A 27,137-nucleotide genomic window follows, 5' to 3' on the forward strand; every position below is an offset into this window, starting at 1 on the left:
GACAATTTATGTGTATTAAGACAACTTTAATGAAATTCACATTCATGTGAATGGGCTTAAATAGAGCTGTTTAAATACACAATTGCAAGGCAATTAGCTTGTTTTTTCTGAGTAAGGTTTGGGAAAACAGTTTTCCAGAGAAGGACAATGGCTGATTCCCCAAATACAAGTAAAAAAGAAAAGAAAAGAAAAAGAAATTGACAGACCCAGTCTTCAAGGCTGGAAAAGAAAGCCACTCAAGAGCAAATGTGTGATGTTTAATAGTCAAAAGCCTGGCTGAAGTTCCTCTTTTGAGGACCACCTCTTCCTCTTCCTCCTCCTCCTCTCCATCTCCCTCCACTTCGGTTATTGCCACCATGGAAGCCGCTGCGGAATCCACCACGACCTCTGACTCTTGCACCAGACCCTCGTTCTCCATGGTTCCGCATGCTTTCCTCCAGTTCGGGAAGTTCAGTGGCGATGGTCAGCTGCCACCTGCGGCCATCTTGCCATTTGTCCTGTAAACGGTGCACAGGGAATGGTGGTGTTTAGTTTGGAAGTTAAGAGCTTTTTCCATTTGCTTCGTTCAGGTTGGCTAGTTGAGACAGCAAAAGATTGGCAAAAGTTGTGAAATTTGAGAATCTGGAGTCCAACAGGTTAGCTGAAAGAACTAGATTTTCAAAACTCAAGCTTGTGCTTACATAAGCTTGAGAAATGAACTTGACATGACTTTTGGGATTACACGTTTACACGGTAATCTGTTTTTGCACCACAACTCACTTGTATCAAATTCTGCACTGATTGCAATCTCACACCCACACCCACACCCACCATACCTGGATTTCTTTCACCTTGTCGGCTGGGACGTCAAAGCAAACACCCTAAGAAAGAAAGATAAATGCATAGCATTCATACCAATGTATCCTGTGATTAATGCAGTTCTTCTAGTGAAACTCACAAACACCTTTTTACTCCTCAGGAAGGTCATGCGTTTAATCTGGTCATCTATTCCCTCCCCGAGCTGCTCTTTCAGCCCTCGCCAAGCATAACCGATATTATGCATCTCCAGAGAGCAATTGAGCACCAATGTGATATAACCCTGTGAGAAAATGAGAAAAAGAGGCTTATAAATCATAGCCAAGTTTTACTATAAACAGTCTCATTAATGATCCAAAATGTAGCTGGGGAAAGTTTAGCACAGTGATGTTCAAGTGTAGAATTGTTGATATGAAGTTTTCTGTTAAGAGACATTTAGTCAACGTTAATGGAACGAGTTTCAGTCTGTGCTTTGGATCAGTCATTAAGTTTCCCTGACTTGACTGATACATCAGGACAGGAGTCTTCTTTCCAGTTTTAGTTTCATAACAAGCTGCAGTTTTATTCTCTCATTCAGTTCTTGATAGTGAGGGGAGAAACAAACAAACAAAAGGCTGGTGGAACCGCACTTATAACGTAAGAAATAAGAAGAACCTAGATATCTCATGGACAGTTTGCAATATTAAATGTGGCTATACACAGCCAAAAAGTGTGATGTTCATTAATAAATTAAAATGGAAATCATTGGCATGCTGCTGTGGAATACGCAAACTTGCACACACTTGCTGCTCAATATGCTCACACCATCCTGGCATGGATTATTTTTGTCAGGGCCGTGTTTGGAAAAGGGAATACTTAAAGTATCAGCACCCTCTTTATCCTGCTCGGGGTCATGGTGGACCAGGAACCTACCCAGCAGAACCTGGGTGTGAGAGTCTGCTAGAGACAATGACCCTAACCCATAACTGTCATCGCTTGTTTACCGCAATGCATTATGGGCGATACCCATACGAGGTCAGCTCCGCCGTATTGTTTACTTTCGCGCTTGTTAACACTGCATTGTTCTGGTTAACCGGTTTTAACCATGCCTAGAGTGAATTGCTGTGTGCCTTACTGCGTCTCCACAACAAAGAGAACACCTAATTTGAGCTTTTATCAGCTGCAGGTCGAGAAGAAAGAAATGGATAAGTTCAATCAGCAGTGTAAACCTTTGAACTGAATTGAAATGGACAAGTGTTTGTAGTTTACATTTCTCTGGTGGGAAAAAGACGTACTTAAACTGTGACCCAGCAATATTTCCACGGTCTGCGGAACGGCCTTCAGTTATGGAAGATTATAACAATCGACACTGTTCATCGTCTGAAACCAGCGATATTCAAAAGCCTGTAAAACAAAGAAGCAGTCTTCGGCTTTTGCCTCTCAACGTGCCGCAGCACTCTGCAGTCGAACGAGCCTGTCAGACCGATAAACCTCCCAAACCACGAAGGGTTCTCTTTGGGGTATGTACAGTTAGGTCCATAAATATTTGGACAGAGACAACATTTTTTTCTAATTTTGGTTCTGTACATTACCACAATGAATTTTGAACAAAACAATTCAGATGCAGTTGAAGTTCAGACTTTCAGCTTTAATTCAGTGGGTTGAACAAAATGATTGCATAAAAATGTGAGGAACTAAAGCATTTTTTAAACACAATCCCTTCATTTCAGGGGCTCAAAAGTAATTGGACAAATTAAATAATTGTAAATAAAATGTTCATTTCTAATACTTGGTTGAAAACCCTTTGTTGGCAACGACTGCCTGAAGTCTTGAACTCATGGACGTCACCAGACGCTGTGTTTCCTCCTTTTTAATGCTCTGCCAGGCCTTTACTGCAGCGGTTTTCAGTTGCTGTTTGTTTGTGGGCCTTTCTGTCTGAAGTTTAGTCTTTAACAAGTGAAATGCATGCTCAATTGGGTTGAGATCAGGTGACTGACTTGGCCATTCAAGAACATTCCACTTCTTTGCTTTTATAAACTCCTGTGTTGCTTTGGCTTTATGTTTTGGGTCACTGTCCATCTGTATTATGAAATGCCGACCAATCAGTTTGGCTGCATTTGGCTGGATTTGAGCACACAGTACGTCTCTGAATACCTCAGAATTCATCCAGCTGCTTCCGTCCTGTGTCACATCAATAAACACTAGTGACCCAGTGCCACTGGCAGCCATGCATGCCCAAGCCATCACACTGCCTCTGCCGTGTTTTACAGATGATGTGGTATGCTTTGGATCATGAGCTGTACCACGCCTTCGCCATACTTTTTTCTTTCCATCATTCTGGTAGAGGTTGATCTTGGTTTCATCTGTCCAACGAATGCTCTTCCAGAACTGTGCTGGTTTTTTTAGATGTTTTTTAGCAAAGTCCAATCTAGCCTTTTTATTCTTGAGGCTTATGAGTGGCTTGCACCGTGCAGTGAACCCTATGTATTTACTTTCATGCAGTCTTCTCTTTATGGTAGATTTGGATATTGATATGCCTACCTCCTGGAGAGTGTTGTTCACTTGGTTGGCTGTTGTGAAGGGGTTTCTCTTCAGCATGGAAATTATTCTGCGATCATCCACAACTGTTGACTTCTGTTGGTGTCCAGGTCTTTTTGCATTGATGAGTTCACCAGTGCTTTCTTTCTCAGGATGTACCAAACTGTAGATTTTGCCACTCCTAATATTGTAGCAATTTCTCGGATGGGTTTTTCCTGTTTTCGCAGCTTAAGGATGGCTTGTTTCACCTGCATGGAGAGCTCCTTTGACCGCATGTTTTCTTCACAGCAAAATCTTCCAAATGCAAGCACCACACCTCAAATCAACTCCAGGCCTTTTATCTGCTTAATTGAGAATGACACAACAAAGGAATTGCCCGCACCTGCCCATGAAATAGCCTTTGAGTCAATTGTCCAATTACTTTTGGTCCCTTTAAAAACAGGGTGGCACATGTTAAGGAGCTGAAACCCCTAAACCCTTCATCCAATTTTAATGTGGATACCCTCAAATGAAAGCTGAAAGTCTGGACTTTATGTCCATGTCCGTTATATAACTATAACTTCAATATGTTTCAGTAAACAGGTTAAAAAAAAACAAAATTTGTGTCAGTGTCCAAATATATATGGACCTAACTGTATAATGTTCAGTGTACCTCACTAGCACCATTTATTAACGCGTTACCATCTGGGTCACATACTGTATGTATCAACTTAATCCACTGTTTATTAAGTCCTTCACCCTGTAAAACACCAAAAATTAAGTTCAATCTGTGTTCAACAAATAAATCCAGATTAGACTTACAAAATAGTTTATTTCTTAAGATTTAACTAGATGTTGCAAAATGTTTCAAAATTAGGAATGAAATTATTTAGCATACAAATTATTTACATTGTTCGCACATTTTTGTTGATTAGGCCTGCAAACGTTTTGCTATACCTGGCCGCAGGACCTGGCAGTAGCCGTAACATGAAAGTAACTTCGTTGTGAACACTATTACTGGGTTTCAGTCACATGACTTTTCTTAGCAGTTTTCCCCAGAAGTGAAATAGCTGGTAGTCTAAACGGCTGCCGTAGTGCAAACAACTAGCGATAACTTAGAGTGAGTACGCTCGTGATCTAGAGCCACTGCTCACTTTAGATATATTCAGAAGATTGCTGTGTGCAATGGAATCGACCCCTACGGTCTGGGAAAGAAGGATTTGTCATACGATCTCGAAAATGACCCTTCAGTTGAGTTCCCCGACATCTCAAACTATCTGGTGTTGCAGACGTCCTTCTACACCGCAAAACAGATGAAAGCGTGGAAGAGTATGGAGGCTTACAACTTTTTTGTACATGGCTGGGTAAAGGACCTCGGTATCAAGTCGCTGCCGAATGAATCCTGTATTGTTTTTGTCCGTGTAAGTATGTTTTTCTTTGAAGCTTTTCGTTCGTGTCTTTACAATGAAGCGCTGCAAGTTGAAGTGTAAACAAACAACAGTTGGCTTGATTCTCACTTGTGTTGGCTCTTATCTCTCAGGTAAATCATTCACAAAGATCAGTGGTTTCACTTGTAGAAGATATTCCCGTCTTATAATTCCATTTAGCGTTCATGGATGTGTGCGCGTTGTATTAACGGAAATAAGAATCAGTTTAGGAGTAACAGTTTTCTGACCAAAATTCGAATAAATGGGGGCGTCATGGCTCAGGTGGATAAGGCGCCATACCATAAATCCGGGGACCCGGGTTCGATTCCGGCCCAAGGTCATTTCCCGATACCCCCCCCGTCTCTCTCTCCCGTTCATTTCCTGTCTCTACACTGTCCTGTCCAATAAAGGTGAAAAAAGCCTAAAAAAAATCTTAAAAAAAAAAAAAAATTCGAATAAATTTCTAACCATCATCAGTATTGGACTAGTAAAGGGTTTGTTGCTTGAAGATTTTTGTTCTCGGAGAAGTTTTTTTTTTTGCATCACCCTTGTTACAAGAAACCTGCTCTGTAAGCGGCAAAGGGAAACGGAAGAGCTGCCGCTACACATACACTCACCAGCCACTTTAATAGGAACAGCTTCTTGAGTCTAAGATTCGTTATTGGCTTGCAGGAGAGGAACCCAATGTGGTCTTCTGCTGCTGCTGCAGAAGATGCTTTTCAGCTCACCACGGTTGTAAAGAGTGATTATACTGTGAGCCTTCCTGGCAGCTCAAACCAGTCTGACCATTTTCCTCTGACCTCTCTTATCAATAATGCGTTTCCACCTATAGAACTGGCAGTCAATGTTTTTTTTTTCGCAGCATTCTGTGTAAACTCTACAGACTGTCGTGTGTAAACCAGTCCATGCTACAGTGAAAGTCACAGAGATTACAATTTTTCCCATTCTGATGTTTGACGTAAACATTAACTGAAGCTCTTGATTTGTATCTGCATGATTGCTGCTGTTGAGAGATTGGCTAAACCGATAACTGCATAAAACAGCAGGTGGACGGGTATTCCTAATAAAGTGGCCGGTGAGTGCATTTCTTTCATACATTGCATCAAAACGAATACCTAACTCGGTTGTCTGCCCGAACAGAGCCAGCCATTTTGTCTCATCTTTATTCGCCAGGGCGTAATGAACAGAAATTTATTTTCGCTGTCAAATTTTTTTTTTCTCCCCCATTTACATTGTTGTTACCTTTTAGTCATGAAATAAAAGGGAGTAAAATTTGTTTTTCGCGGTCCGGTTTCCATCAAATCCTGCGCTCTGATTGGCTGGCGAGCGGGTCCGTATCCTATGATACGGACCCCAGTTACGGACCTCTGGCGACTCGCTCGTTCACGATAACAACAAACAATAGTATTTTTTGTCAATATTTATCTTTTTTTTTAAAATAAGATTTATTTATAAGATTATCAAAAATCTTTTACATTTTTGCCAGCATTTCTCAGGAGAATATCATTAATTTTACAGCATGGATAGCGATAGCGGCAGTCTTCACAGCGAAAGCGAGTTTTACTACCCTGAGGAAGAAGAAATAAAAGAAAACACTTCAGGAGAAAGCTAAAAACCTCTAACTGTTGCTAACACCGAGCAAAAACATGGCTGAATCCTGAATGACTCAATTTTGTATAAATAGGGGACTACATAGGCGGCAAAACGTAGATATTTTCCTGCCATGGAAGTGCACTTGTATACCGAGGAGGAAGCCATTTGCATTACAGCCGTGAATGAGGATTCAAAATGGCGGCTCACCTCGGTTTTCCCTTTCGGGCGCTCATGTTTTCTGTTAGAATTTGGTAAAGAAAAAATAAATGTATTATTTACCAGCTTAAGGTCGGTCCGTATGGTGAAATACCGTGACCTCGGCCTTGAATACTGACCTTGGTCAGTACTTTCAAGACCTCGGTCATGGTATTTCACGATACGGACCTCCCAGCAACACACACACACACACACACACACACTTGTCATTGACAAACTTAACACTGTTGCTAAGCATCAGCATGGTCCGAGGTCTTTCGAAGGTCTTCCAGAATAACGACTCATTTGAGACACGGCTTATTTCGGTCCACTTACGGCATCCGAGTTGAGGAGCGATCTCTGCTCTAGACTCGTGGCTCCTGAAATGTGTGCAAGTGCAGCAGCTAGCGCCTCCACTGCACCTCGCTCTTCGATTAGCCTCTCGGCCGCTGTGCGGAAATGTTCTACAGTTGCTGGAGGTACAGAATCCAGGAACCTGCAACAAACGCAGTGATAATAGGTTAAACAAAAAAATAAATAAATAAAACACTAAAAGATTAAGCTTAGAATAAAGAAAAATTATCAGTTGGCTAAACTGACTGAGTATTTTCTAACCCAAACCATGGGATTCTTCTAGAAATGTACAAGCCATTGGGTATATAGCACATACCAATATTATGGGTTTAGCCTCTTTGGCACTGTAGAGCTGAACAGTTAGAACAACTACATGTTTTTCCAGCTGTCATGCGGTTACAGCAGGCCTACGATGTACCTAAAAATACCTGCTCTTACAGCATCCCGTTTTATCACAATAAAACCATAATTAGAGGTTTAGTACATGTTGCAATCCGTTATGTTGGCTATTTATAAAAAACAATGGGTCACGCTTTTAGAAGAAAATAAATCAATGAGAAGGTGGTGTGATGCGGCCCCGACATGAAACGCAGTTACAGTTACTAACCCAAAATGGATAATTATCCTAGAACAGCATGCCCGAAGTGTTTCATTCCTGTTACATCACACCATTTTGGCCACCAATTATTATTTTTATTCGTTACACAACAGTGTGTATTTTCTAATAGTTTATAGATAATATAGTGGATATAAAAAGTGTGCACACCCCGTTAAAATGATCGGTTTTTCCTGATGTTGAAAAAAAAAAAAAGTACAATTCAACTGAAAAACAGAGTAGGACAAAGTACCCAAATTCATTACTTCAGTTAAAGTACAGATCCCGCTGGTCAAAGGTTACTCTGATACAAGTGAAAGTTCTCCAGTCAAATTTTTACTTAAAAGTACTGAATTATTTGCTTTTAAAAATACTTGAGTATTAAAAGTACATTTTCTCTCAACGCGTTGTTGTATTATTGCCACAATGCTTACAAAACCTAATGCCTCTGAAGCAACCGACTGGATTTACTGACCAACTTTTAGAACCTGTAGATTCATGGATGCAAATGGCGCGCCTTTTGGCAGATGCCGCCTTTTTCACGGCTGTCTGGGGGACTTGTGTGAATCGTGCAGATCCGATGAGTTTTTTTTTTTGGGGGGGGGGGGGGGGGGGCGCGTTGGAGTGTCTGATTATAATTTCATCAAAGTAAATTCTGTATTAAAATTACTAAATAAGCAAATGCTGTTACAGTCCATGAAACATAGGAAGTACAAGTATGAGAAGAAAACAGTAAATCAGAAAGCTGCGCACGTAAAGCCAGTTGGCTGTGCGCCATTATCTGCTGCCGGCCGCACTTCACTGCACGCGCAAGGATTTCCATCAGTCCAACGCAAGTTACGTAATTGGCTTTACGTGCGCAGCTTTCTGATTTACTGTTTTCTTCTCATACTTCCTATGTTTCATGGACTGTAACGGCATTTGCTTTAGTAATTTTAATACAGAATTTACTTTGATGAAATTATAATCAGACACTCCAACGCCCCCCCCCCCCCCCCCCCCCCAAAAAAAAAAAAACTCATCGGATATGCGCAATTCACACAAGTCCCCCAGACAGCCGTGAAAAAGGCGGCATCCGCCAAAAGGCGCGCTGTTTGCATGCATGAGATTAAACGCCTGGTAGAACGTTACAAAATGAAACAACTGAACTGAAAAAGAGCCAGTGTCCTTTTTTTTTTTTTCATTGTAACACTCCTCCCCACCCCTACAAAGCAGCATAATAGTGTTCTGACCCAGCTCTGGCAGTGTGTGCACACATGTATGTTAATCAGGAAGACAGTGGAATGCAGTAAATGCAGCTTACTCAGAAAATAAAAATGGCAATCCAACCTGATTAAAACCCAGATCCACACCTCGAGCTTAATAACTGCCCAACAGCAACACTGCTTTAAGTGAGACAAAAAGAGTGCAAGACCATCACCTGACATCAAAACAAAAAATTCCAACAATTTGTTGTGACTAACTACTACAATACTGTCCATCTCACAGGTCTCATGTGCACGCATGTGCAAGTGTATGTATTCATTCTGCCTGTGCCATCATGGTGGTTTAACGTTAAGCTAGCTAGTCAGTGACGCTCCACCTGACATGCTAGCAAAATCTTTTCAAACTCGAAATCATACTGGGTAGCTAACGTTACTAGAAAAGAAAGATTTCTACATTTTGTTTATTTAGCAAGATTATGCTAAAACTTTTCTGAAAAGACTTCAGATAAGTTAACGTTATTCATGTTAGCGTAACTCCATTTTTACATGCTAACTAACAGTGTCCAAGTTAACTAGCTGTGTGTTATCGTTAGCTATGGACAAAGCTATGGCAACTTGGCGGGACAATCCACAGAAAGTCATCTGACTAACCAGACTGCATAGCTATTGCAACGTTATCGCTAGCTCTAAAATCACAGACAACTTCACTGCAAGCTTTCTCTTGGAACAAAACGCTTACAGGCCTCAACATGCTTCCGCAGGTCAGACGGCGAGTTTTTTAGACTGTGATGTGGTTTATTTTAGGCAAACAAAGCAAACGTTTAAAATGAAACAACTCTTTAATCCTTTCAGAAAACTGAAACATGGGTTCTAAGTAAAGCCATGAGTGCGTGCATTCTCCAGATAAAACGCCTCCTTCCATTCTGCCATCAAGTGATTGTGTTAAATAACGCTGCGGAGAAATGTTTGGTCTTGATTTTATACGCAGTCTATGGACGTGACCCTAGTGATTACTGACAGGCTCTCAGTGTCACCTGCAAAAAAACCAAATCACGTTTTAGAAAATAAAATAAAATTAAATAAAAAAAATCCACTTTCAAAGCTGCTTCATAGTAACGAGGACCTTGAGAGAAATGTAGTGGAGTAAAAAGCACAATATTTATCTTTCAAATGTAGTGACGTTAAAGTCACAAGTTGCCAAAAAAAAATTAATACTCAAAGTACAGATACTCAAAAAGTGTACTTAAGTAAACGTACTTTGTTACTGTCCACCTCTGCAAACAAATCTGTTGTTAGGAGGGGAAAAAAAAATTCAAAACGTACAATAAGCTGGTTGCATAGTATGCACACCCTTAAATTAATACACTATATTGCCAAAAGTATTGCCTTGACTCACATATGAGCTTAAGTGACATCCCATTCCTAATCCATAGGGTTCAATATGACGTCGGTCCACCCTTTGCAGCTAGAACAGCTTCAACTCTTCTGGGAAGGCTGTCCACAAGGTTTAGGAGTGTGTTTATGGGAATTTTTGACCATTCTTCCAGAAGCGCATTTGTGAGGTCACACACTGATGTTGGACGAGAAGGCCTGGCTCTCAGTCTCCGCTCTAATTCATCCCAAAGGTGTTCTATCGGGTTGAGGTCAGGACTCTGTGCAGGCCAGTCAAGTTCATCCACACCAGACTCTGTCATCCATGTCTTTATGGACCTTGCTTTGTGCACTGGTGCACAGTCATGTTGGAAGAGGAAGGGGCCAGCTCCAAACTGTAAAAACAGTCTGCATGCCTAGGTGCTTGATTTTATACACCTGTGGCCATGGAAGGGATTGGAACACCTGATTCCGATCATTTGGATGGGTGAGCAAATACTTTTGGCAATATAGTGTACTTTGTTGAAGCACCTTTTGATTTAATTACACCATTCAGTCTTTTTGGGTTCACACCTACCACAGGGGTGAGAGTGGAAAAAATTCCTGAGCCTGAACTTTTTTCCCTGCCCGGGAGGTGAGCAGGGTGGGGGTGTTATGTATGCGACACACTTAACATACAACTTGTTGGCCCCTGGGCCCAGATACGTGTCTGTGTATAACCCTGATCATCATTATTGTCAAGTGGGGTTCAGGGGTATGTTCCCCTGGGTGAAATATATTTTTTTAATTAGTCCCTTAAATGATAGATTGTGGTGAATTTTGTCGAAATAAATGGACAACATTCAGACATGAGATGAACAAACCCAATATAAGGGTTGTTTTACAATCAGGGTACGAAGTTTGTGTCACAGGGGTCCAAAATTCAAATTGATTCAAACTGGGTCTTGTACCAGTTTTTAAGTGAAGGACAAGTTAAAGAACAGATTTCAGGTAATTTTTTGACGTGTGTGTATGGTAGTTTTGTGTAATCTGCTATAAGATAAAGAAGATTAAGTGTAGCTTTAAGCAGGGCTGGGAGAAACAAATGAAGTGATTCTCGGAGAGGACTTTTTTTTTTTTGACAATTCAGAATCCACTACTTCCATAGTGCTTTTAAATACAAGGCTGTAAGCTTTGTGTTAGTTGTCTCTAATATTTGTGTCCCAATATCTTGACCACATTTTAGGATGAAAATAATCATTTTAGATTTTATATTGAAAAATTAGCTGTCTCGGAGAGGACTTTTTTTTGACACAATTACATACTAATTTGATCAAAATAGTCTGAAAACTTACTGGCATTCAACATTAAAACTTAACTATGTTTCCAATGATATGGAACCAAATATTTGTTTTATGGTATAAAGAATGATTGAAGTGCATCCCTTTTGGAGCTACCTGTGGTCAAAAAAGCACTTTTTCTAAATGACAGGAGTAATTTTGCTAAATATGACATATATTGCCATACATTCACCAAAAATAACGGTATCACCAAATTTTTTTTTTGCATGGTAAATACAGCTATCACAGGGCTACAATAAACAACCAAGTTTATTTAGTCAAGCTTTTTGATATTGAAGATAATAAGTGTTAAATGTGATTTTTAGCTTGCGTACCCTGATTGTAAAACAACCCATAAGCCTAAATTACAGTAGCATCTTTGTGCAGAGCACCAGAGCTCTTGGGACTGGCAGGCCTGTTCAGTAATCCATCCCTGCTTTTAACTAGTCACATACCTGCCTACTTATTGCTTGTATAGCATATGAGACTACAGATACTATAGCCATACCAAGAAAAGTCAGCAAGTGGCAATTACAATACTCCAAAGTAAACTAGGAATTGATTAGTAGCCTAACCATCGACTAAATGAAATGAACAAGGACACATTCATTTCTTTAAAAAATATAATAGTAAAATATGCACCATTTATTTTAAATACTTTTTGAAACAGTTACAGCGCAACAAAACCATATATAATACTACAACCCTAAAGTTGTTTATTCAAAACAATTTGCTATTAAGAGAAAACTATTTAATAGAAAACTAAAAAATATAGCTTACTATATATGGAATCAATTTTGTGCCAAAATGTTCATACAATACTTTTGAAATATCAAAAACAAATCAAAATACAAAAAAAAAAAGTAAATTTTTTTAGACTGGCAAACAAATTATTCGTGTAATCGTGCAAAATATCAGTCTATTACTCTTCAGAAACCTTTTATTTCTGTTCCGCGTCTTTCTCAGCTTTGTTTGGCGTAATTTATTTTGGTTGCGATTCCAGCTTTCTCGTTTGCGCTCCCTGACTTTTTGCTTGCAGTTTTGGCACAAACTTCACGTGTGGGTGGGCTGTCCAGGAATGCATTCCCATTGGCTAACTTGTGTTTGACTGACAGCTACGCTCAGCCATTCCCTACTCGGATTCTGGCGGACTGTTTGGCGAGTGACTGATCCATTGACGGTAAACAAGGATCGAGTGGACTTCAGTGGCGACTATGATATTGAATTAATTCAACAAACTGTAAGTGCGGGACAAATGTGTTGTATGTGTTGCAGTAGTGCACATTATGCAGGTGTGTTTAACTTTAGCAAGTCAGCTATTATATTGGGTAGCGGAGCCAAGGCTAACATTTGACTTGCCACGAAACACCTGCATAATGTGCACTACTGCAACACGTACAACACATTTGTCCCGCACTTACACTTTGTTGAATTAAAAATAAACGTACAATAAGCTGAACTTTATTTGGGGTTACGGAGTCATTTTAATTGATGGTAGCAGGCCTGATAGCTTTCAGGTGCCACGCTGGAATTCCGGCGTACCGATGTGTCTGCGGAAAAAAAAAAAAATTCAGGTTCGCCCAGTGATCTGACACTTATCTTGATCTGACAGGCGCAGCTTTCACTGTAACCCACACCAAGGCCTACTAGCCATTAAGCCAATCAGAAATAGGGTAGGGGCGGGTCTTGGGTTTTGGCCAAACAGATTGATAGAGATTCAGCAGTCAATCCACATGCGAATGTGTTTCCCACATTGGCAACGTGAAACGTAGCCTAGGTCATGGAACACAACTTTATGAAGCCAGGGGAAAACACCGAAAATATCAATAAAGGCATCAAGAATAAATGGCGCTGGGCTTGGGTAGAGGAGGCGGGTAGAGACGAAAAGCCCTTTGGAAGCTGGTGTCAAAAGCTCCGGCAACCAGGAGCATGCTTCTGCACTCTGTGCGCAAGGAAAATATTATCTGGAACTAGTGGGGAAAAAAGTGCTGTCACGGCACTAGTCATCAAGCAGCTATCCGAGCAATCCAACACACCTCACGTTTGCCGGGGGCAACAGCCACGGTAGATATCCGACCCTCAATGACAGATCGCGTGGCTGATTTAAAAATTCACTTGTGCTCCTTCATTGCTGAGTTTGACCTATTGCTCATCCACTTATCACTTTGTGTCAGAAATTAGCAGAGGATAAACCCGCCCTCGCGCATCTGTCTGTCTCAAGGCAGCATGCAAGCTATCTTATTACACACGGCATCTCGCCAGAGTTTAAGAAAAATCTGTCTGACAAGCTAAAGAATGCCATGTTTTCACTCAATATCGATGAGGCCCCGGACAAAAGGATGGATAAAATTCTTAATATTCTGATCTGATTTTATGACAAGGATGCAGGCAGTGTAAAAACGCAGCACCTTGCCAGCAAAAGAGTAAACATAGCAAATGCCCCAGCATTGATGCAGGAACTGAAAGATGTCCTGCAGTCATATGGGCTGGAGTGGGGACAAGTCACCAGTATTCTACTGGACAACTGTGTAAAAAAAATATAGCTTACTGCATAGTTATGGAATCAATTTTGTGCAAAAATGTTCATACAATACTTTTGAAATATCAAACAAAAAATATAAATCAAAATTCAAAAAAAAATTTTAAAAAGTGTAAATTTTTTTTAGACTGGCAAACAAATTATTCGTGTAATCGGGCAAAATATCAGTCTATTACTCTTCAGAAACCTTTTATTTTTGTTCCGCGTCTTTCTCAGTTTTGTTTGCCGTAATTTATTTTGGTTCTGCGCCCACAGAAAGCCCGGAGGCGGCAGAACTCGTACCAAAAAAAGGACAAATGGCTCCATTATATGGAGATATTTTGGTTTTAAACCGTCGGACGAACAACAGAAAGAGGTCTACTGCCGGAAATGCAAGAAATTGGTGGCAACCAAAGCGTCGAGCACCATGAACCTGTTCAACCATTTACAGGTACGCCACAAACTTTTGTACGAGGAGTGTGCCAGGCTGAGAGTTAATGCAGTGAGATGAGTTTGAGTTTTGTTTTTAAGGAAAAGGAAGGCAATATGTATTATTTCTATAAGTCAAATTATTATTTATGAAATGAGGGTTTTTTTGTTATCTTAAATGTTTAAGATGCACTTTATAAGAACTGCCTACCCTCAGGTTTTATGTTTGTAATTAAAATAAGGCAATATACTACTTCCTTGGTTTGATAATTCATGTTAAAAATGGTGCACAAGCACTTTGTTACTAGTACGTGTCTACCTCTAGGAACTTGGCTGCCTACCTGTTTGCACTTCAATAAAAAAAAAAAAAACACCTTGCTGAATTTGGTGTGTCTGTTTTTTGGGGGTTGTTTTTCCTGCATAGATATCGAGATATATATCGTATATCGAGATATAGCAAAAATATATCGAGATATTTTTTTTTCTCCATATCGCCCAGCCCTAGCGTCCTCTATACAAGTCTCTCTGAGTTTGCTGTTGTCCATCAGAATAAAAATTATACACCTACGAGTTGCTGCCTTGTAGCCATAACTACTGTCAGAGCTGCTGTTAAAATCAGTCGAACAACTTCCTTTTGAACTTCAGATCTGAAAATTCATTAACAATTAAAATTATTTGGGGTTTCCTTACTATAAACGCCTTACTGTGAACTATAATCATGGTTAAGCAGGTATTAAAGCTGGGGAGGAAAAAAGAAATAATTAACACCTTACTTCTAAAATAGTATATGGATCCAGCAATAATATCGTTTGTACAGGAAAAGCAAACAAACCGTGGGCACGCAAGTTTTTCTCATGTATATACAGGGTTCCTACACATTTTCAAATTTAACATTCCAGACTTTTTCCATACTCAAATTCTCAGGTTTGGAGACTTCAGCGAACAAACTACTACTCATATATTTAAAAGAATTACTTGAAAACCAAACAGGTACTCACATTATGACATACCACCAAAATGCATACCATATTTAGCTTGGCCTAAAATTTGTATCAGTGCCCTGTTTTTGTCATAAATATATATATACACATTACACAATACAGGATGCCACTCTGACGCACACGTATCTGATGCACACTTCAAGACATTAAAACACAGGTGTGTGAAGATGTCAAGCACATACAGGATGTCCCGAAAAAAAATGTATACACACTTTTAATCACTGTAAAGTACTGTATGTGTTTATTAAAATCCATGTAATTTTCAAAGAGTAATAGAATTTACAGACATTTTATTATTTAGTCACCGCCTGTTCTCAAACTCACATCCATTCTGGTCCAGTCACTGCTGACGATGCAAATCACATTCAATTCTCTTGGTATTTTTGGACGTTCACTTTCAATGACTGTTGCAGGTCTCATAGCGTAGACTATAAACATCAGTTAGAGGCAGTGATAAAACAATAAAGTGATGTCTGTAAATTCTATTACACTTTGAAAATGAAATGAATTTTAATAAACACCTACTTCACAATGATTCAAAGTGTGTATATATTTTTTCGGGACACCCTGTATGTTGTGCACACACACAAGTTTACTGAAGCTTCTAATTTGAAAACAGTCATTATGGCATTTTTTGTATTTACTATTGTGTTTTATGAAAGCCCTGTGTTAGTTCCACTGTAGATCACATTTTGTCCACATACCAAGAGATGGCAGACGTGGCCGAGACGTGCGTGGCCACCCTAACCAGTATGTAATGGCTGCAGTGCCCTTGAGCAAGGCATTTAACCCCACATTGCTCCAGGTTGTAACCATGTTGTACCCTTTAATAACTAAGTGGCTTTGGATAAAAGCAACAACTAAATGTAATGTAATTATTATAATAATGTAATAACAGCATTGTTCAGTTTATATGCATGTTTGCGTACACAGCCTTCATATTTTTGTTGGCAGTTTTTTTTGTCTTGGGTCGCTTGTTTTCAGGGTCCATGTGCCTTATTTTTCTAGCAAATTCTGGCAACACTGCCAAATAAGCCATAAGCATTTTTACACTGACTGGAGCTATGATGTGTGTTCACGCGTGTTCAAGAGGCGTTTTGTAGCAGGGGGTTTTCCTGCGTCTTGTCCAAAGTCTTGCAAGAAGCAAGCAGGTTCAGGGGGTGTGGTGGAGCACATGCCAGTACAACAGAACACCCGTTTCCCTCCCTCCGCATTTCAACACATTTCTTTGGCAAAATTCAACTGAATGTCGGAATGTTGAGCTTCATTTTACTATGTAGTGGCAAAGGTCTGGAAACACAAATATTTCTCCATACCCTAATTTCCATTTTCCATACTTTTCCAGACCTGGAAAATACTAAAATCAAATTCCATACTTTTACATACTGCGTAGGAACCCTGTATATAATATACATGAGTGTGCACACAACAATGTGAATCTTTCTTGAGAAATCATGTGAATCTCTCGTTAATGAGTTCTTATGAATCGTACAAGCTGGTTCACGCCAACTAAATTCTTTTCATAATACAGAGAACAGGCCCATAATTGCATAAACAGAAACCATCCCAATAATGCTCACTGACAACTGGCATTTATCAGGAATGAAAGCCAAATTGCCTGGTGGTGCCAACAACCTGCCAAATTAGCATGACTGATCATCCTACACTAGGGTGCATCAGTTGGCCTCACTTTCATAAAATCTGATCCGTTTTTGTTTGGGTGTTCCTTTTCACTAATAAAGACATCCTGTAAAATTTTTTGACCATATTCAAAAGTCTAATGGTGGCACCATGAGGTTCTTTTTTTTTTTTTTGCCAAAAAACGCTTATTTTATGTTTTCGCGTAAGGTTTGAATCACAATGTTGGACTCCATTTATTGATTTCTTGTGAAACAGAGATCATGTTAAGAACCTTTGCAAGGGATTGAGAAGCATTAATGTGATTCATAATACATTTGTATTGTTTAAAAGTAGTTGAACAATGATTCAATGAACAGCTAAAACTCAAACTGTGCTTGATAATATATTTAGAATATGTACTAAAAATGTGTATCTAAGATATTTGGTATACTCTATAAGGTGCCATAATGTTTCATGAAAAGTGATCGAAATTTTGTCATAAAAGTCATAAAATAGCAGCTTTTTCCATAACTTTGAGCTCCTGGTGCCACCATTAAACTTTTGAATTGTGTCAAAATATTTCACCCAGTGTGTTTTCTTACCAAAAGGAACATAAAAACAAAAATGCATCATGATCGGAGGAACTTTTCATTTTTAGGGGGCAACTGATGCACCCTATCCAACAAGGCAGTGGACCCAAATCGTCATGGTGTTAATTAATCCATTCGCATGCTCAATGTTACACGCAATCAAGTGAAATGCATACAAACAAGTTTCTCATTCATGCATCACTTTCTGGGCTTACACCCATGTTAATGTGGAATCACATGCATTCGACTATAATTTTTTTTTAAATGCATTTGTGCATAAACTTTATTTGAGTGAGGCCCCTAAACTCACTGGGGGGGGACACACACACACACAAAAAAAAAGTAACAAGTCACCTGACTGCATCTTTACTGGAGGATTTGATGATGTCATTAGCTGTTGGAACGCCAACGCGCTTGAAAGTAATACCCTAGTGGATAAAGCAAAAATCAAATCAAAATAAGAAATGTAAATGAATATACAGGGTAAATCTGCGCAGTGAGGATGCAGAAAGTTTTGTTGGAGACTCACCGCCTTCTGCTCCACATATCGCAGTTGGTCTTCTTCTCTGCGTTGGTAGAAACAGATGCAGATGCCAGTTCTTCCTGCTCGGCCAGTTCGCCCAGAGCGGTGAATATATGACTCGACGTCCTGAAAGCAAGAGAGACTTGTGTGATAAAACTAAAACAAAATCCTAGAAATAATAAAAAACATTTCAGCCTCATCACAATAAGCTTAAAAAGTTCCTCTTTTTGAAAGCCTAATCCAATTTAAGTTAAAAAAAAAAAAACACTTGCGCTACCGTTCAAAAGTTTGGGGTCACTTTGAAATGTCCTTATTTTTGAAAGAAAAGCACTGTTCTTTTCAATGAAGATCACTTTAAACTAATCAGAAATCCACTCTATACATTGCTAATGTGGTAAATGACTATTCTAGCTGCAAATGTCTGGTTTTTGGTGCAATATCTCCATAGGTGTATAGAGGCCCATTTCCAGCAACTCTCACTCCAGTGTTCTAATGGTACAATGTGTTTGCTCATTGCCTCAGAAGGCTAATGGATGATTAGAAAACCCTTGTACAATCATGTTAGCACAGCTGAAAACAGTTGAGCTCTTTAGAGAAGCTATAAAACTGACCTTCCTTTGAGCAGATTGAGTTTCTGGAGCATCACATTTGTGGGGTCGATTAAATGCTCAAAATGGCCAGAAAAATGTCTTGACTATATTTTCTATTCATTTTACAACTTATGGTGGTAAATAAAAGTGTGACTTTTCATGGAAAACACAAAATTGTCTGGGTGACCCCAAACTTTTGAACGGTAGTGTAATTTGACTTTTATTAATAAGAGCAAAAATATAGGTCAAAAAGATGACAAAATTTCGAACCTTTGGAGGAGAACACTGTACAACCAGATCAACTTCTGGGATATCGAGGCCTCGTGCAGCCACGTTGGTGGCCACCAGGACCTCAAAGCTGCCACTCCTGAAGCCCTTCAGTGTGAGCTCTCGTTGTTTCTGAGGAATGTCTCCATGCAAAGACTGTGCATTCTGGACAGGACAATAATTTTTTAAAGTACACTTGACATAAGACACGTTAAAGGCCGTTTGTAGGACACTCAAACGCAGCAATATTATCATCATTTTGCATTACGCTCGTGTTGCATTTATAACTAATGGTTTCTCTATTAGTTTAATTAATCAGTCATGTGTTTTTTTAATTGTGGCATCATTAGTTTAAAAGTTATATAAAATCACACACACACACACACACACACACACACACACACACACACACACGGTGTTTCAAAAAAATGTGATATTTCACAATCTAATAACTTTGCCAATTCTTGTTCAATTGACCTTAAATTTGAACACCATGTGTGGAAACGGGTCAAAATTTTATGGCCTTTTTTTTGTCTTTTTAGGTACAGAAATGCCATTCACTGGAAAAGAAAAGGTGTTGTGTGTGTTAGAGTACACTCGAATGAGACCGTGCAGCGTGCATTCATGAGAGAGTTCTCTAAAAATGCACCAACTGCAATGCGGAATTTGGACACGGCACAAAAAGTTCAAAGAAGGCGGCTGTGTGCGTGTCTGAGGCTGCGTGCACACTGAAAATTTGCGAAATCGTTGATGGAATCCATATACCTTTGAATTTCTCATTCAAATTTTGAGGAATAAATCTTATAAAAATCGCTCAACATTAAGCCCGTTCAGTTTCATTTGCCTAGACTATGTAGTTTCTGGGATATTTACAACTCAAATATCATCAAATATTTTGAAACACCCTGTGTGTGTATTTTTTTAATATATAGCAAATCACACACCACACACACACACACACACACACACACACACACACACACACACACTACAGCCAGCAGACCTGTTTGATGGAGGTGTTCATGGACAGCTCCTGTGCTTCCTTCTTGGTCTCACAGAAGACAATGGTGCGTCCGTGGCTGCCGCTGTACACCTGCACTACATCACCAATCACTGCTGCCCTCTGAGACCAATGGCATGCTATGGCCAGATGCTGGAAAACAATGAACAATTGAAAACTTTGCCAAGACCTAGGCTAGTGACCAGTAGATGACTCAAACATCCGAAGCCCCAGACAGTCATGGCTGGGGCCTTGAGCAAAGCCTCTAACCCAAATGATCCAGATTGTAAATTTGAGGAGAAATTGTGTTTAAAATAATGAAAATTAACACTTTTAAAGTTTTCATTTCCCAGCCAAAGTTGTTCAAGAACAAAGAGTTGGAAAGTTGAAAGAGAGTCAGATCTAAAAGTACTGGAACAGCAAGGCCAATGCTGGGGGGACGACACACGGACAAACACATTTGCATTTGAGATCGAAAGATGAATGAGACAATATATTAGAATTTCAACTTTCATATTCTTTACCTTCGCCCTTGATAAACACTGCATTGTTTTGGCTAACCAGTTTTAACCATGCCTAAAGTGAATTGCTGTGTGCCTCCACAACAAAGAGAATACCTACTCATAATTTGAGCTTTTATCAGCTGCAGGTCGAGAAGAAAGAAATGGATAAGTTCAATCAGCAATGAAAACCTTTGAACTATGATGGAATGAGTTTCAGTCTGTGCTTTGTATCAGTCATTAAGTTTCCCTGACATGATTGATGCATCAGGACAGGAGTCTTCTTTCCAGTTTTAGTTTCATAACAAGCTGCAGTTTTCTTCTCTCATTAAGTTCTTGATAGCGAGGGGAGAAACAAACAAACAAAAGGCTGGTGGAACCGCACTTATAACACAAGAAATAAGAAGAACCCAGACGTCTCATGGACAGTCGCTTGTTTACCGCAGTGCATTATGGGCGATACCCATACGGGGTCAGCTCCGCCGTATTGTTTACTTTCGCGCTTGTTAACACTGCATTGTTCTGGCTAACTGGTTTTAACCATCCCTAGAGTGAATTGCTGTGTGCCTTACTGCGTCTCCACAACAAAGAGAACACCTACTCATAATTTGAGCTTTTATCAGCTGCAGGTCGAGAAGAAGAGAAGAAAGAAATGGATAAGTTCAATCAGCAGTGTAAACCTTTGAACTGAATCGAAATGGACAAGTGTTTGTAGCTTACATTTCTCTGGTGGGAAAAAGACGAACTTAAACTGTGACCCAGCAATATTTCCACGGTCTGTGGAACGGCCTTCAGTTATGGAAGATTATAACAATCGACACTGTTCATCGTCTGAAACCAGCGATATTCAAAAGCCTGTAAAACAAAGAAGCATTCTTCGGCTTTTGCCTCTCAATGTGCCGCAGCACTCTGCAGTCGAACGAGCCCGTCGGACCGATAAACCTCCCAAACCACGAAGGGTTCTCTTTGGGGTATGTATAAATGTTCAGTGTACCTCACTAGCGCCATTTATTAACGCGTCACCATCTGGGTCACATATGTATCAACTTAATCCACTGTTTATTAAGTCCTTCACCCTGTAAAACACCAAAAATTAAGTTCAATCCGTGTTCAACAAATAAATCCAGATTAGACTTACAAAATAGTTTATTTCTTAAGATTTGACTAGATGTCGCAAAATGTTTCAAAATTAGGAATGAAATTATTTAGCATACAAATTATTTACGTTGTTCGCACATTTTCGTTGATTAGGCCTGCAAAAGTTTTGCTATACCTGGCCGCAGGACCTGGCAGTAGCCGTAACATGAAAGTAACTTCGCCGTGAACACAGCATATTACAGCAAATTTCAGAGAGTTATTCCCGATATTCAGATGGATTTGTTTTCTCACTAAAGTTTAGTTGGTGCAATATACTTCCTCACAAATAAGACATTCTGAGATTTGATGTTGTATAGCGTGGTAGACTCGGTCTAGAATCTTACCTTCTCACCAAGCTTGATTTGGATTCAAATTTTCCTGCTGTAAACCCTCGACATGTCATCCACCTCTTTAAATCACCAATTTAAAATACCGACCCTGGCTATCCCCCATATAATGCATTGCAGTAAACAAGTGATGACGTAGTTATGCTTGGGGGCTATTACGTTAAACTCTGGGGATTGACTTGGCCAGTCTAAAACCTTCCACTCCCCCCCGGATGAAGTCCTTTGCTGTGTTATGGGTCACTGAACTCCTACAAGATGAAGTTAGATTGAACTATCTGTAAACGGCCAGACAGAATGTTTCTGTAGACATCTGAATTCATTCTGCTGCTGACATCATGAGTTCCATCATCAATAAAGATCAGCGAGCCTGTTCCAGAAGCAGCCACGCAAGCCCAAGCCATGACCGCCCTTGACCGAAGAGCTTCTACATTTTGGATCATGAGCAGATCTTTCCTTTCGCCAGACTTTAGCATTTCCAACACTTTGGCAGAGGTTAATCTTGGCTCCAGAACTATTGTGGCTCGTCTCTGCATTTCTGTGCTTCTTTGAATCTTTTGTTTGATTCGTACTGATAAATGGCTTGCATCTTGTGGTATGGCTTCTACATTTCTGCTCTCAAAGTCTCCCAAATAGTGGGATTGTGATCTCTTCAGCCATGCCTTTTTTCGTTTCCGGTTGAGAGTACGTCGTGCGCGTTCTGGCTGCCGCTTCTCACCAGAGCTTTTTTTATTTTATCTTTATTTTCTTTTTCTATTTTCATTTATTTATTTATTTTTTCTGTGTGTTTGTGTAGTTTGATGTTTGAGTGTTTTGTCCGCCGGTTGTGGTGTAGCTCCGGACCCAGTTTTGGGCGTCGGTTCCCTCCAGGCCTTGGTTCGCTGTGGGTGATACCTGTGCTCCCAGCTATGGACTGCAGTGAGCCTGTTGCTCATTTTACATCGTGGTTGTCCAGCGCTCTGTGCTTTAACACTTGGTGTGATGTTCCGAGCGATGTTGCTCGGTGGCGTCGCAGCGGCTGTGCAGGCGGTTTGGGACACACCAGCGCTCTGCGTGGCGGAGCTTCTGTGCTCGCTTTGTGGATCCATGGCGTGGTGTTCGAGCGATGTTGCTGACGGCGTCACGGCGGCGGTGCTGGAGATGTGGGACTCGTTTTCGTGCGCCTTTTGGTGGGACTGTGGCTGCTACACCACGGGAATTACATCCTGACCCCTACTTGGTGGACCTTTTACTTATTATTTTTTTAATTATTTTTATTTATTTTTCTTTGTCTATAATTGTAAAGCGTCCTTGGGTTTCTTGAAAGGCGCTATATAAATTTAACTTATTATTATTATGCCCTGTGAAGGTGGCTGATGTTGCCACTGACTGTTTTGTTCACAGCTCTCAATGTTTTTCAGCAACTTGGCTACCCGTTCAATGTCTGATTATTAATACACCAGTTGATTCTCTTCCTCTTTTTTTTTTTTTTAATTCCCCGCCCAAATGAAGTTTGGCGAGGGATATAGAAACGGGTTCCGTCTATCCGTGTTTTGGTTTCCGGGCCATATCTTTAAAACTACTGAAGATACACTATATTGCCAAAAGTATTTGCTCACCCATCCAAATTATCGGAATCAGGTGTTCCAATCCCTTCCATGGCCATAGGTGTATAAAATCAAGCACCTAGGCATGCAGACTGTTTTTACAGTTTGGAGCTGGCCCCTTCCTCTTCCAACATGACTGTGCACCAGTGCACAAAGCAAGGGTCCATAAAGACATGGATGACAGAGTCTGGTGTGGATGAACTTGACTGGCCTGCACAGAGTCCTGACCTCAACCCGATAGAACACCTTTGGGATGAATTAGAGCGGAGACTGACAGCCAGGCCTTCTCGTCCAACATCAGTGTGTGACCTCACAAATGTGCTTCTGGAAGAATGGTCAAAAATTCCCATAAACACACTCCTAAACCTTGTGGACAGCCTTCCCAGAAGAGTTGAAGCTGTTCTAGCTGCAAAGGGTGGACCGACGTCATATTGAACCCTAGGGATTAGGAATGGAATGTCACTTAAGCTCATATGTGAGTCAAGGCAGGTGAGCGAATACTTTTGGCAATATTGTGTATCTTCATGAAACTTTGTGTACATATCAAGCAACCTGTGAACTGGTACCTTTTGCCATTTTGGATTTTTGAGAGGAAAAAAGTATTTAAAATTTTTACATAAAAAATTAGATTTGACTTAGTTTCTAAGAGCAATGTTCGTTTCTGGAGCATATATCCCAAACTATTCATGATACGGATTTGAAACTTGGTATACATGTTAACAAGGTGATGTAGATGTGCCTTTTCATACTATGAAATTTGAGAAATTTTAATTTTATACATGTTTCCATGGAAACAATTCCAGACTTGATCTCTCAGGGTTAGTCTTAGGGGTAGGTTTTGCTTCCGGAGCAGAACTTGAAAACTATGAGTGGTATGATCTTGAAAGTTGGTATGTGTGTTGATTAAGTAATGAATAAAGAGGGTAGGGTTGGTTTCCTGCAGCAGAACTTGAAAAACGTGACAAATAATATCTTGAAACTTGGTATATACCGTAGGGCGGGGGATACAGATGACTGCCTTCTTGGTTTTTAAGTTTATATATGACAAAAACGGCCCAATGCTTGTGCAATGGCTCTGATCAAAAACATTTCCCTCTTTTCTCAGCTTCAAAATGGCTTGCTTTCCTAACCCACCCCATAGACAGCTCTCTGGTCTTCGTGCTGGTTTATCCTTTAACAAATGCAGGGATGACAATGGGACATTTAAAAAAAAAAACTCTGAAATGTCTGCCAACTTTCCCACATTATATATGAATGTTTTCAAATTCAATGATGGTTTAAAATGTTTATAAACTTTAAGATAACAAATCCCTACAGATATAATTTTATATAGTGAGCGATAATGGAGGTAACCGTAACGATATATTAGATTCCTCCTGACTATCTTTGACAATTTAAGTAAAACATACCTTTGTGCTTTTTTGTTTTGATGTGCTCCTGGATGTTTCTAGCTCCTCTGTTGCCATAATTGATCATATCTGAGCACAGAATACACAGAACCTTTCCCGGCACGTCCAGTTTTCGGATATGTTCCGTCAGGCACGTCGTCACAGTTTGTGTCCCTATCTGCATGGTAACGCTACTATCGAGCCATGCCCATCGGAAACAGTTCTTTATCCCGTTCGATTTATCGATTTCCCTGGCACGATCCTCATTTTTGCGGTCCAAAACTTTCGCCATATTGGCGAAGTAACTTTGAAAACTAACCAAAATAACTAGAACTTAAGAAGTGATCAAAACTGTGTACGTATAGCTTGTTTCTCCACGAATTGTAGAAGCGAGATGAAACTAGCGCCAAAACGTTGCCGGAAATCGTCGTGAGTTGTCGTTAGCATAAATATTGAAGAAAGCAATGACGATTTCCGTTATCACAGCTGCAACTAATTTTGCGATGAGCGCTGCTGAAAGATGCTGGCGGGCGGTCGGTCGGTCGGTCCTGCCTGCTTGTGCCACCACAAGCCTCGCCTTGCGCCGACCCCTACCCCGAAATTTTCTCAACGGATTTATACGTTTCACAAAAATGACATTTTCAGCGGGAAAAACTCGGAATTCCGCAGATCCGCGGAAAATTCTCATCCCTGCAAATGCAGTCTTCACAGCTGAAACCCGGGCCTCAAATCAAGAGGAGACATCCAAAGCTATTAATATTTTAATCAATCAATCAATCAATCAATCAATCAATCTAACAGGGCACACCTTGGTAATAAACACCTGTCAGTAACATGTTCGAACATTTTTTGAACACATGAAAAAATGTGTGGGTTCAAAACAAAAGGTGCCAGGTTCCAAGTTGTTTAATGCATCTAGATATAAACATAAGAAAACGAAAGCCGAAAAAGAAAGGAAAAAAACCCATCTCATTCATTTTTGATCTCAAACCCCAAATGTCTTCAATGGATGGCATAAACAAAAGAACTGCCCTTGCTGCTTCAATACTTTGGCGATGTGACTCTCCGGTGAAACGCAAAATATGACGAACACCATTTATAGCAGCATTTCACTTGAAATCTACATTCGATGATTAAAACCGAGATAATTAGTCAGAGCACTTCAAAAGAAGTCCACATGAACACACCCCACCACCACTACGAAAACAATCACTCACATGCAGGTTAACATAATGCCAAAAGATTTGATCTAATGATTCCAGGGAGGGGAAAAAAAAACAAAACAAAAAAAACACATATCTGCCCAGGCACATCCTCATTCTTTTGAGAGAGCCAGTTAGATCAGACATAGGTTCGGGAAATAAGGGCATTTTCTGCCTACTCATTTGCATTGGTATGCTCACTTTAAAAAGTCAAACACACTTTTAAATGTTGACAAGAAACAGAGATACGGTGTGTTGCATACCGTAAGTATTCACCCCGCTTGACCGTGAAACCTCCCCACATTTTGTAGCATTGTGTTTTTTAACCCACATGACTTACAGTATATTCAACACGTATCCACAATGATTAATTAAACAAAAAAAAGTAGAGATTTGTTGGTTGCATGTTAGTCACCCCACTGTGATAGCACTTGGTGGAACCACCTTTGGCTGGGATATGTCTGTCCTGGGATACGTCTCTACCGCCATGCTTCACTGCGGGGAAGGTATTCTCAAAACAACAAGCAGTGAGCATTGTGCAAAAGCCAGAAAGACCAATTGTGATCGGATTAGACCAGAGAAGAAGTGTCCCCCACCCCACACACGTGCGGAGTCTCTAACTAGCCGTTTAGCGAACTTGTCTATTGACCCCTTTCACATGACGTCACCGCGCCGCGAGATTTTGTTAGGCGCCATATTGGAAGACCAAGTACATGCACTCGCAATATAAAACAAAGTACGAGCGAGAGTAAAGTGACACGATGGATGATAATTCTGGTTATGTGAGTACATTACCAGCTGCAGAAAGGGCACGGTATGTGGAGAAACTGGCTGTGATTGATGGGTTTGACCCATATGATAAGACTCGCGGCAAGGGAGAATGGAAACATAAGGAGGACCGGACACCAATTCTGCCATCTGTTTGCTACCCAGACATTGTAAACTATTTGTTGTTTACACCCAGTGCCTACACTCAGTGTTCAAACTATGCCGATATTTTCGGGGGGGTCCCTTTTTTTTCCCTTGGGGGGGGGGGGGGGGGGGGGGGTGCTTGCGCTGGTCTCGGAGCGCAGATCTCCAAACACATGAGAA

The 27,137-nt window shown here is 40.3% G+C and overlaps 1 protein-coding gene across 1 annotated transcript in view; it reads right to left on the reverse strand.

Annotated features, from left to right (window-relative positions):
- Positions 1-5: 5 nt before the first annotated feature.
- Positions 6-27,137, reverse strand: part of ddx21 (DEAD (Asp-Glu-Ala-Asp) box helicase 21) — an 81,449-nt gene continuing 54,317 nt past the window's right edge. Inside the window, exons 9-16 of the mRNA XM_060916877.1 lie at positions 19,892-20,041; positions 18,892-19,053; positions 18,038-18,157; positions 17,863-17,936; positions 6,843-7,002; positions 944-1,078; positions 816-860; positions 6-497 (exon numbers count right to left, since the gene is read on the reverse strand). Coding sequence (XP_060772860.1) covers positions 258-497; positions 816-860; positions 944-1,078; positions 6,843-7,002; positions 17,863-17,936; positions 18,038-18,157; positions 18,892-19,053; positions 19,892-20,041 — 1,086 coding nt within the window. The 3' untranslated portion in view covers positions 6-257. The remainder of the gene's footprint in view (positions 498-815; positions 861-943; positions 1,079-6,842; positions 7,003-17,862; positions 17,937-18,037; positions 18,158-18,891; positions 19,054-19,891; positions 20,042-27,137) is intronic.

This window comes from Neoarius graeffei, chromosome 3 (assembly GCF_027579695.1).
Source record: "Neoarius graeffei isolate fNeoGra1 chromosome 3, fNeoGra1.pri, whole genome shotgun sequence".
Taxonomy (NCBI): Eukaryota; Metazoa; Chordata; class Actinopteri; order Siluriformes; family Ariidae; genus Neoarius; species Neoarius graeffei.